The sequence below is a fragment of the Netta rufina genome (assembly GCF_964035555.1).
Source record: "Netta rufina genome assembly, chromosome: 3".
NCBI lineage: Eukaryota > Metazoa > Chordata > Aves > Anseriformes > Anatidae > Netta > Netta rufina.
In genome coordinates, this window is record NC_140125.1 from 77,185,265 (window position 1) to 77,197,816 (window position 12,552).

A 12,552-nucleotide genomic window follows, 5' to 3' on the forward strand; every position below is an offset into this window, starting at 1 on the left:
AGAACTGTAATGCTTTTCACCTGCTGCTTTATCAACTGTCTCTCAATAGCTGTAAGACTTAGTCCATAAACTCCCATCAGTTTAAACTGTATTAGCAATGTACAGTAATGGCAAGAGAGCAATAAGAAGTGATGTTGTACTTCTTAGGGCACTAGTGAGCTATTTTTCTTGATGCTGGGAATCATCCAGGTCTATTACTGTGGGCTATGAGCTCCACTGAGAAAACTCAGAGCTAATGATGATCTTAACTGAACCAAAACTTTTAAAACTGTTACTCATATTATCTAAAAATATTCATCACTGTATTTATAATGTCCTGCGCCTTAGGCATAAAAACCACTGCAAGTGAGATGAACTAATAAAATTTGACAGAGAACTTCGTTTTCTCCAAGAGAGAGAGCTGTCAGTCCTTCCACATCCCAATTTCCTCTAACAACTGAAACCTCAAACTGGTACATTTGGAACAGAGTAAGAGCAAATCTTTCCCATATAAAGCCATCTATTTATGAGCTTTATTCTTGAATTATAAAAATAATGGTGATCAAACTTTTCCAGCAGCCCAGTGACTCTGACTAGTTTTCATAGGCTAAAATGTAGTATTTGCAGCAGCTCTCATCTTTTACTAAGACTTCTAGCCAGGGAAATTGCAGCTCACCATAACCCATACTTGATTCCTGGATTCTGTTTAGAAACAGATTGCAAATCCCACTTTTTGAATTAATTTCTGGAAGATTATGACAGAAGAGTTACTTGTTTAAAAGTACTGTAGTCATCAATTAGTGTTTGTAACTGTTTTTGTCAGCTTTCACATGGAAAGCTAATTTTGTCATTTATTATTCTAATCTAGATCAAATCCTTAGATTTAGGAGTGGTCATGTCTCTAGTCATATGGGGGTACATTGTGACAATTCGTAGAAGTTAATGGGCTGCAGTTATCTTCAGTCTGTTTATTTGCCAGAATAGCCTGAAATAGAGTTCTTTTATTGTATGGCCATCTGAAATTATATTTCTGATTGCATCAGAAAGATTGGAACATTTTCAGTCTATCCAGTACTCTTCAGACTGGGAAGTTGCCAAGAGAATATATGGATAGACCTTCAGTTTTGAAGGGAAAAAGCCTATGGTCCCCTCTGTCCTTCTGTGATTTGTAGCTGGAAAAGCACTAGGAAATTGCTAGTTGGAAGCCAGCTGTCTATTTCAAAATTGAGGCATATTCTTAGAATAAATTTCCTTTTTCTTTCTTTGTTGTATGACTAGTGAATGGAGCTGACTATTAGCAAGTTGCATTCAAAGAACGAACGAACAAACAAACAAAACCAACACAAATTTGTTTGTAATGATTTACTACTGGCTCTATCAAAATAGCTGCCTGAAAATTTTCTCTCTGCACTTTCCTTTGCTATTTTTAAATGTGTCTTGTATTAAAAAATAAGAAGTCCCTTGTTTGCACTTGCAGTCACTGCAACAGACTGTCTCAGCAGTGTATTTCTAAATATTAAATGGAGGAGTAAGTTTTATAAAAATAGCCTTAAAGCATTTCCAATTCCTTTATTATTAAAGAGTTATAAAACACAAGTAGTTGTGAGTACATGTGTGTGAACCTGTATAAAATCTTATAATAAATGAAATGAATTTTCAAGAATTGCTGTAGTTGACAATACACAAGACTCAGGAAATTTATTAGGTAAGACCTCATCTTAAGCAGCTGCTCTAGAGACTCTTGAGACTTGTTGAATATATGATTCTGCTTTCTTTTTATCAGAACCCACTCTATGCTGGCCCCTCAAGCTGTCACCTGAAAAAAGCAGAGCCTGAGTCAGCCACTGCTTTGAAGTAGATATACCTAGACTTTGAATTTTAGTGAGCTCCCCCAAAACGCGCTAACATTCAAGCCAGCTTATATTCAAATAAAAATAAAGAATGAAAAATAGCAAAACAAAACAACAAAAGGAAACAACAGCAACAAATATTCAAATAGAGAAGCCAAGGTAAAAAATAAAATGTGCTTTCCTCCTGTATAGTGTGTCCTTCCAGTTGGCTTGGTGATCACTTGGGCTTCTCCAGATCTTGGGAAGTCCCATCCACCTGACCAGGTCTGGCTGGCTGTTCCTTGCTCCTCACAGCATGTCCTGCATGCTTCAGTTTCATGCTGGGGCTCTCCATTGCCTATTGTGTCTTGCCATCCCAACAGCCCTCTCACCAGGGCCATTGAAGGAAAGAATAATCCCATTTCCCTCCTTTGGAGCCCATCTGAGACAGTGACTTTGCAGAAATGTAATGGATGATGAGGAACTTAAAGACACAACCAACACTGCAATATGGAGATGTTTTTCACCAGGGAAAGTATCTGCAAGATTTGATTCTTGTTGTCCAGAGCTGTAATGCAAGTAAGAAGGTGGTCAACTGGTGATGTGCGAAGAGAAGAAGATAGTAATAAGGCACAGAACTTCTCTCCCCATCTTAAGGCATAAAGACGCCACTTGGAAGGGCTCAAAGCCTTGGGGGGGAAAAAAAAAAAAAAAAAAAAAAAAAAAAAGACTTTTTTATTTTGGGGATACAGAGCAGAAAACAGATGAGATAAGGAACTCCTGGTTAGCTTTTTACTCTTCTGCTGGCTTTTCTTCTCTGGAAAAAAAAAAAAAAAAAAAAAAAAAAAAAGGTCTAAGTTTTCAAGGCCTGAAGCTTTTCAGACCAGCCTGAAGATTTGAGCTGCATGGAGTCCACAGTGCTGTCCTCTTGTAAAGAGATTAAAGTGGCCATGTTTGGAAAATAAATAGCTAACCTGCTCACTGCTCAAGATACTGCAAGGAATCTGCATTTCTTTTGAGCGTTAGTGGGAGCTTGAGGTACTTTGCAACTAACCATCAATAAATTTCACCCTTTGTGCTGAGATCAAGTGTACAGCCTGTACATCATTTAAATGCGACTGAAGATTTCAAAATAATGACTCAGTGGGAATTAAGTGATGGATAGTCTTCGTCTTGCATGGTTTTCACTCTCTGATGTGTAGGTTAATAGACTTACTCATATTCTAATTCAGTATATGGGTTTAGCTGGGATTCAAGCATTGGTATTTCACTCTTCAATGATGCTTGATGCCTATATTCTGAAAATATCTTAGGCTGATTTATTCTTCCATGACAGAAATATATTAAAAATAAATAAATCTTTTGTGTTGGCCTTCAAGACTATTATATTTTCTTGAGACATTATCCAGTATGATCATGGAGAATGTACATTATAGGAGCAGTTGACTAATAGAATAAATGTACATATACCAATGGAGTTATTATCAGTGTATATGTGGGAGAACTTGCTCTTTAGAGCCATGGTCATTTTATTATAGAATATTGTGACTACTTCTGTAAATTACTATAAAGTGTCATGCAGATGCTTTAATACATTAATTGAAGATCGTTGCTTCAGTCTTTACCTTATTCAAAGAGGTAGAGAAGAGGGTTAGAAATCTAACGTAGATTTTTTAACCTGTGTAACAGATATTTCAGAATGATGGGAAAATAAGAAAAGATAAGTTTCTGTGCAAAATTAGTGCAGAAACTTGTTCCCTGTGTGCAATCAATTCCAGAGCAATGCTGGACAAATAGGAGGCTTCACATGCTTAAGATCTATTAGAAAAATCTGAAACTTTAGCTTTCAATGAGATCTCAATTGATTCTCCTGGAAAAGGTTTTAGCAAAGCTTGTTAATTTATTCTTTTACAAGCTGCCTGTGTGCATTAACTGCAAACAGCAAAATATGGAAGCAATGTCCATATCCTCATTAGGCAGCCATTCAAATACAGTATGGTGCTGGAACTTCAGCTGCAGTAGGAGCAGCTGGATCCTGGGGTTGTTTGAGTTTGAGATGTGTGCTTTTCCATCGTTACCTACAGTAACGTGTGCCAGCATTTCTGCTGATGGGTGTTTGAGAATCCATACCCAACGTTAAGCATGTAAATAAATTTGACCTGATTCTCATAGGGGTGTAAGCTCAGCTCACTGTGAATCAAAGTAAAGTTTTTAAGACCTTGTTTTATTTTTTCTTTTACTTTTACATAAACACACTAAAATGCACTCAAGTGAAAAAGTCTGGCAAAATCACAGTCCTGTGACAGATATCATCAACTTAGCTATGGCATAAGAGCAGTCAGTCACTAAATGAAGTGTGTCTGTCTTTTTTTAAATACATGCTTGGAACATTTGGAAAGATAACTATGTATAGCAGTCATTATCATCATGCAGAAAGCGTCGTCCCACCTGCAGGCCTGCTCTAGCAGTGCTATAGAGCAGCCTGTACAGATGTGTTTGTCTAGTGAAATCTCAGCTCAAGAAATAGACTGCTAATCTCTTGTCTGCTGGAATTTGTGGCATGCTGAAGGATTAACACACCTCATGCTAGAGATTAAAAGTACTGGTAGCCTCTTTTCTTTACCCTCTAAGGTACTTTTTAACTGATGCAGTGGGGACCTATCAGTGGAAAGAGACCAAATAAAGTACGAAAGAGAGGAGGGAAAGCAATTAAGTTAAAAGAAATTTGACATGGAGAGTATCAGGATTTAGTGTCAGAATAAAACAGCCCCAAATGTTTAAATCACGTAGTCACTCTTTGCAAGTCACTGATTCATCCAGCATACAGCAACCATGGTTGTATAGCCTGTTCTGAATGTTGTACTGCATTGATTTTGTGTTGTAAATGGTGTTTTAATATTTTGGGGAGGACGTGGAAATAGACTGGCAATCAAAGCCAAGTCAAAACTAATGAGGTTCTAACCTCATGAAAAATAATTACTGGAGAACCTGATGATATGTATTTAGTACCTTATTTCATGCCAGCATGTATATGCTAGGAACCAAGCACAAGCTTCAGAGGTTTTTAGATATGAGGATATCTGCCTCCCGAAGTTTATGGTGTTACCATGGCTGATAAACACAGAGGAACTCAACTGACAGAAATTTCCATATGCCTGGAGGAGCAAGTAAAAGTAGTGCACAGCAGCTACCAGCCCAGGCATTTAAACAGAATTAAATGGCTCCCAATGCAAAGATGAGGCTTTATCTTCTGGTACTATTTCTAAAGAGGCTATAAAGAAGTATTGTTTAATCTCTGCTAGCATATCATGAAACACCCATGATAGATGCCTAGCAGTGTGACATCTGGCAGCCGAGGAGCAATTCTGACCAACTTCTTACTTCAAAATACGCGTCTGACTCAGTAGCAAGTGCTAGGTGTTATCTAGCAAGAACTGAAATTGATTTGATTGGTTCTGATACAGAATGTTAATTCAAGTGCCAGCAAAAATTCGAGGAACAGGTCTTAAATTGGTGTTTTACAGAAGAATGTCTTTTATTTGCTCAGTGTTAGTGAGTGAGTGTCATGAGTTCACGAGATCAAAGTTCAGAGCTAAGCTGAAGATTTTCCAGTTTTAACTTGGCTTTAGACTTGGCTGTTGATCCTAGTGGGAGATCAACACTCAACTATTGCAAAATTGGCCTCTAACAGGTAGAAAACCTCAGTGTTATGAAGCTTTCTGTAGTGACATTCTTTCCAGAGCTTTCTTTGAAGGCTCTCAAACAGTATAACTTTTCTTCAAGGTGCGAGTGAATTGCACTTCATCAGTAAATGAAAATACTGCCAAAGCCAATGTGACAAACCAAAGGCTTAGGAAAGAAATCACCCTCTTTGTGTCAGACTTGGAGTGGTGAAGAGTATTAAAACCAACAGGGAAAAATGATGCAAATATGTTGGATATATAATATGCTGGCTATTTTAACACTATTATGATATTTAGGAGAGATACTATCTAGTGAGTGCCAGAGGTGAAAACAGTGGGTTAGTTGCTTTTTCCTCTGTCTGAAGGAAGTAGTAGGTTTTCCACAGACATTGAAAGCTTCTTTTCAATGTTTGCTAATTCATTCTTCTTAAACAAGAATGGGTATGTTATTATTCTTGTACAGGTATTAAAGAGTTGGGAGCTAAGACTCTTGTATTATTAGATCATTGCTGGCAGGAAAAATAGAACACAGATAATGCTATCAAGCATTTTCTGTACAATTCAGGCATCTTATGTTGGCTTTTAGCATTATCCAAATATTACATTATTCTTTGTTGCACTGTCTGACATTGTCACTAGTTAAAACCAGTAAATTGAGATTTGTTTCTGCTTTTCTGTTTGGAGAGAGATGAGTTGTTCTCTTCCATTCACATTTTATTAATCTTCTGTTTTGGTTTCTCTTACTTATTCATTTCACCTGTTTTTCATGGTAGTAGGTAGCATCAGTTGTGGCTTACACTGATGAGGGGAGAGGAACATACCAACTCTTCTGCATGGCATTCATGTCAGCAGTGGAGCTGTCTTCAGGTATGGCAGAAGAGTTAATGTGGGCACTGTCTTAGGAGTAATTAAACTGTATTAAATGGGCAATCCTTGCCTGATGTCTGAGGACTTTTGAATTAATTCTGTTTAAATATCTAAATTATGCTTCTCTGCATGCTGAAGAGACAAAAGAAGAAACGTGTATGTCTGTGTCATATACCAAGTGTGAAATGTTCCACTAAGTTCTGACCAGAGAAGGAACACAACTGCTTGACTTCAGAATGAGTTTTCTCACACAATAAAAATAAATAAATAAAAAATCAAAGTGTGCACAAAAAGTAGAGGCAAGCAATACATATGTACTCAATGTCATTTATGTAGTTAATGTTTTGAAAGCCAGTGAAATTTGCAGGGTTACTTCCATGGTTCTCTGACAAATAATTTCCTGTATTTTTTAAACTCTGGTTCAAAAGACAATTTTTACTTAAATGCTCTCTCAAGCCACGGAGACCATATGCTGGTCCACAAACAAACTTTATCTACAAAATTGAAGGTGTTCAGGTTCATAGTGTTGATTCTTGTCCATGACTGCTTCTGCTGAATTCCTAATTACTTTTTGTCTTAATTGCTATTTCAGTAAAACAAAGCAGATGGAATTTTTGATCCTCTAAAAAAGTAATGATAAATGATGTCCAACAGCCAACTTGTATGGAGCAAGGAATACATTATTGGAAAAATCATTTCATGAATGATTAAGTGAAGATATATTTAGTTTTCTGTACATCTAAGTAGGATCCAAGATACTTCTTTCCAGAACAGATGCAGTAACACAATGGATGTAATACAACGTTTGCTAATGGGCATGGCTGAGATATAGAGAACTAATAACCACCTGCATCCTTTGTGAAGCAGGGAACACATTAGAGATACAAATTTGTAAACATTCAATTTATTAATGAAATAAGACTACAAAAACAGTAGGCAAGAGGACAGCACTGCATGAACCTTCCCTGTAGGACAAAAACATAAGAAAAGACTATCTACCCAACTGGTTGAAGAATTATATACAAGTTTACAAGATTAGTACGTGGATTTAAATTGCAGTCGCTGTTCAAATTTCTTACTCCACAGGCAGTGGCAGGAGCTGAGGATCCATCGCTTCCACAGCATTCATGTCTTAGTCTCAGATGTCGTCTCTGTTGAGTGTGTTTATTTCCCACGGTTATGTTTCGCGGTAGAGTAAGAAATGTAAAAGTGGAGGCAGTAGTTGTGGAATCATAGTTTCTACTTACCCAGCAGTCTCCCGTCAAAACACGGGATTTAGCACAATAAAGTTTGTTCTCTTACTATCTGTGTCAGATTGTTTGTCAGTGAGGTATGTTAGATGAATATAACTACACAGCCTCCCGTGCTTTCCAGTGTCTGCTTGGTTGAATCACGCCATGACTGACACTGAGACACACTAGTGGGAGGATTGTTTATGAGAAAAAGGGAAACAAATTTGACACTTGAGTTTACAAGGGAAGTTGTTGCTGGAGCACAGATGCTCATCGCTGCCAAATACTCACAGCTGAGGTCAGGGAAATCTGTCAGGGAAAGCAAAGCAGCCTTGAAGCGATGTTTTTTTTTTTTTTTTTTTTATGAGCTGGCAGAAGAGAGCACACATGAAATATGAAATATTGTTACAGCTGAGCAGAGAGCTCCCCTCTTTCTTTTACAACCTTAGGATTGCCTAATGCCTTTTTCTTTGTATGAGCCTCTAATGAGACACGTGCAGAACATGCTTCCCTTCTCCTTCTTGAGTTTCCTGAGAGACCTACAGTCTCTCAGCCTACAGGCTGATGACAGTGACAGCAGCAGCCAGGAGGACTTGGACTAACTGTCCCCTTCTGATGTCCTTTTGCAGTCCTTGGCAGCAGTTGTTATTGCTGCTGCTCCATATCAATGTGATGCGTTTTGTGCCTTTGCATGGAGCAAGGGTGGTGGTGGAACAGCCTTGATTAGCACAGAAGTACTGACCAACATTGGATCTGGGAAAAGGGTAATTCAAAAGCACATATATACCTGTCCTGTGGATATTCTATGACTGAAAACAAATTAGAAAAGGCAGGTTGTTTGGGCTGAATAAGGCTGTACAGTTCTGATGGAAGAGTACAAGAAACAGATAGTTGGAATGGAAAAGGATATCACAGAGAAGACTGAAGAAAGGACATAATATGTACCATAAAATAGTGGGCTTTCAGATACAGCAGTTTCTTGAGTAAGGAGGAGAAAATTATATGAAGACAGAAAACATGTACAAAGGGGAAAACTATCAGAGACCTGTGGGGAGAGAAAATGTGGAACATTAGATAGGAGAACAGTGGAGACCGGAGATCAAGGTCAAGAAAAACAGATTAAAGCAAGAAGCCAAATCAGAAAATACAGGCTTAAGAAACAAAAGGAGACAGGGATGAAAAAAGCAGAGCCTTCCTCTTTCTCCAAACAGAAAGGAAAGAGCGGTAATAAAGACAAAAGAAAAGATACATACATTTGCATAGTGGGTGGAAAGAACAGTTTATACAATGAAATGGAAATGAAATGAGGGGAATGAAGTTGCACAGTAAATTCATGTTGGTGGTGAAACACAATAAAATCCTTCCTCTGCTTTTTTTTTTTTTTTTTTTTTTTCTCTGGCTACTAAGTCCTGGAAGAGCTGTAATTCCAGTTTTAGTTGAATGATGCTCCCGGGTCTCTCTGTTAAGGAAAAGGCTTGAAGAAAGAGGTGCTGTATTTTGGTTGCATTTAAACTATCGTTTATCCCTAGTGAAATGTGAAATCAAATGGTAGAGATTTACCATCTGCTGTTGTTTAATATGTGAATAAAAGCTGGTGTGCTTGGGCGGTGTTTAAGCCAGTGATAAGTGCAGAAATAATGGAACTGTTACATCACTACACCCAGCAGATACCTCGCTGATTGAAGCATCGTGTTTCTTCTGTGTCTTAACACTTTCAAACATGATTCTGGAGGAGGATGAGCATGAGGAGGCTCAGTGTTTAATGTCTGTGTTTTTCTCATTCCTTTTAGGGATCTCTTGCTGTCTGTGGCTCTTGGCCAGGTACTCTCCCTCCTTATCTGTGGCATTGGCCTCACGAGCAAGTATTTGTCAGAAGATTTCCATGCCAACACACCTGTTTTTCAGAGCTTCCTCAATTATATCCTTCTATTCTTGGTCTACACGACAACACTAGCTGTCAGACAAGGTAAGCGTCCATCTCTGAAACACATAACTCTTTTGTGTAAGACAGTGAGGATAAAGCTTTTGCAGAAAAATAATAAACAAGTTATATTTAACTGTGATTTAGACACGTATCCCATTAACATTTGTAACATATTTATATTGCCTAGCAATATATATTGGATAAACTAAAAAAAAACAACAACATAAAAAAAAACATTTTCATTAACAAAGAACAAACTAGTAGATTCATGATTAGGGCTAGATTCAAGGATAGCACTTCTGCCTATAAGCAAAAAAAAAAAAAAAAAAAAAAAAAAAAAAAAAAAACACATCAGTACTTTTCACATCCTAACTATTTTTATGGTAATGCTCCTCTTAGACTTGTCACTGTGGTACCACAACCACACATTCAGGGTTTCTTTTAGATTTGACTGCATATTTTGCCAGGAAATAGCATGCTTTACAAGTTACATAGGTTAAGGAGAGCTCAGATGCAAGCAAAGAAGAGCTTGCTCATTCTAGTTGCTCATCAAGGCAGCTCAGTAGTTCACTTATTATTAGTGAAAAATAGCAGCCAGTTTTTAGTGTTTGCGAAGTAGGAGATAAAAGGAGGGAATTTGGGATACTGTAACTGTGAAACGCTGAGTGGTCAGAGAAGCTCTACAGCCCTGCCACTGCTGTGGGACAGGGCTCGTATAAGCGATCTGGCTGCCAAAATGAGAAATGCATTCAAGTGCACTTCATACCATATGTCAAATGATCCTCTGTTTGACAGCCTATATATAATACAGTTTTTTTATGCCTTTCCTGCCCGTCCCTCCTTTCTCTGAGATTTCATGTCTAGATGAGGTGTGGGAGGTGAATGCATTTAAGTACATTTCTTACCCACTCATTTTTTTGTATTCATTTTATTTATTCATCTTCGCAGAACACATGGATTAGAAACAAAATAAAAGAGCAAAAATATCATGTACTTTTGTGATTGTGCTCTCCTGACATAAGGAGAGAAGGGCTCCATCAAGGAAAAGAACTAGAATATGTATTAGGCTTCAGGACATCTATCGGCATACTGAGGGGTTCACATTTTCTTACAGGAGCAAATATCTTCAATCATTCTTTGATGTTACATCTTTAAATGATTTGGGAACAACTCTGAAGCTTAAGTTTGTCCATCAGTGTGGTATTCAGATACAAAACAGTAACAATGAAAGTGTTCCAAACCAATAAGGGTTTAATTTCCATGAAAAGAAAATAAATAAAAATAAAACAATTAAAAATATACCACTGTCCTGCAACACAAAGTGCTTCCATGTATTACAGCTTGAGTTTTACAAAACTGGGTCTCCACTGACATTTTTCAGAAACAGCAGAGGCCAATCTGCTAAGGAAATGTCAGCTCTTACGTAAGGAAAGATTGCTCAGGCACTGTTTCACTGTCTTGGAATTTCAATTTGTGTAGGGGGAAGAATCACCACGTTTTTCTCTGCAAAAGGCTTAAAATGTGTATTAGTGGCATCTTTCTGGAGATCTGTGTTTAAAAATAACTTCTTCTGAATGTAGGATTGCCTCGCACTTCACAAGTTCTATCCCAGAAATGTCCTCCTTGGGACTGATTTAGATTTTGTGGAAGCCAAGTCCCAATGACTTTTAAATAGATTTTGCGTTTTTTTGAAAATGCCAGCTTGTGAGATGATATATAGGCTAGAAATCTGATGTGCATTACAGGGCTTTGGTTACAGTGCTGTTTGACACCAGTATATATTGACATTTCAAACCCACTATCAAGCACTATGTTTTACTCATATAAACATACTTGTAATAAAGAATCTATTTTACTTTTATAAATAATTTTCTATCTCTGTTGATAATATAGTGATTGATTAAAGAGAGTTTGCTGGAGATCTCTGTTGTTCTAGTACAATAGGTTTGGGAAGTAAATGGGAAAATCTTAAGGATGGGTCAAAAATATGTTTTGGATGAGTGAGAATGGTTGGAGAAGATGTTTGAACAGGCCTGCAGCTAAACACACAGTGTACAAACAACCAGAGCACAATGTAATGGGGACCAATGGAATAGTCTGGAAAAGGAGCTGTCAAAAACAGAGAGATGGTTTGGTGTAGGGTCCAAAAAATCCAGAATGAAACTGACCAGAGAGGCAAAGAAATCCTTGATCCAATCACTCACTGTAACATTTCTGCTGAATGGTAGAGCGATACACAGCCAACTCATTTACTCAGCATTTAATATTGCCAAATGATTGAGCTTGACATTGTCTTTTTGCTTGTGTATTTATTCAAATTCATTATCTGTGTTTGTTCCACTAAGGCAGTTTTTCTAGCAGCTCTAATCGTTTGGCTTCGTTAGCAGATGGAAATCACATAATAATTATATTAATTTTATATGGGCTGATTCTGTTCTGAGTGCCAGGAACATCAGAAGGCTTTTTTTTTTTTTTTTTTTTTTTTTTTTTTTTTAAGTGCTGTTCTCCTATTCTGCATGCAAGATTTAAGATTTTTTAAATTACCCTCTTTTTCCTTCAGAAATCACACCATCATAAGTTGGCTGGTAGTCAAAAATAACTGCATCCCTTTGTCTTTTTCTTTGCTTGCTTTCTTAACCTCTGAGGTTTTGCAGAAATGTACTCACTGAGAAGCAGTCACTTGTGGTGGCCAAAAAAAGCTCAATTCAAAGTAGGACTGAAAACTATAATTTTCTGAGACATAAGGAGCTCTGAAGTTTCTGTTAAATGATCTGTCTGGTATCTAGATAATTATCTTTTTTATATTATTATTATGGATATTTTGGAGCTTATTTAAAAAAAAAATATTATATGTAAATTGAAGTTGAATGTATTATTTCACTGAAGATGTGAGCGCAGAAGTTCTTCACAGCTAGGTGTGCACACTCACACGTGCATAGATGCTGGTAGCCACTTACCCACAAATATATTATGTACCATCTGTAGCTTCCAGTTAAATGCTCATTAATGCACTAGTGTTGAGATGCTGGGGTCTGAAT

General features: G+C 37.3%; 1 protein-coding gene across 1 annotated transcript in view; it reads left to right on the top strand.

Annotated features, from left to right (window-relative positions):
* Positions 1-12,552, top strand: part of SLC35F1 (solute carrier family 35 member F1) — a gene marked incomplete at both ends in the record, with an annotated part of 243,849 nt that overhangs the window by 130,342 nt on the left and 100,955 nt on the right. The window contains one exon of the mRNA XM_084285172.1: positions 9,381-9,556. Coding sequence (XP_084141298.1) covers positions 9,381-9,556 — 176 coding nt within the window. The remainder of the gene's footprint in view (positions 1-9,380; positions 9,557-12,552) is intronic.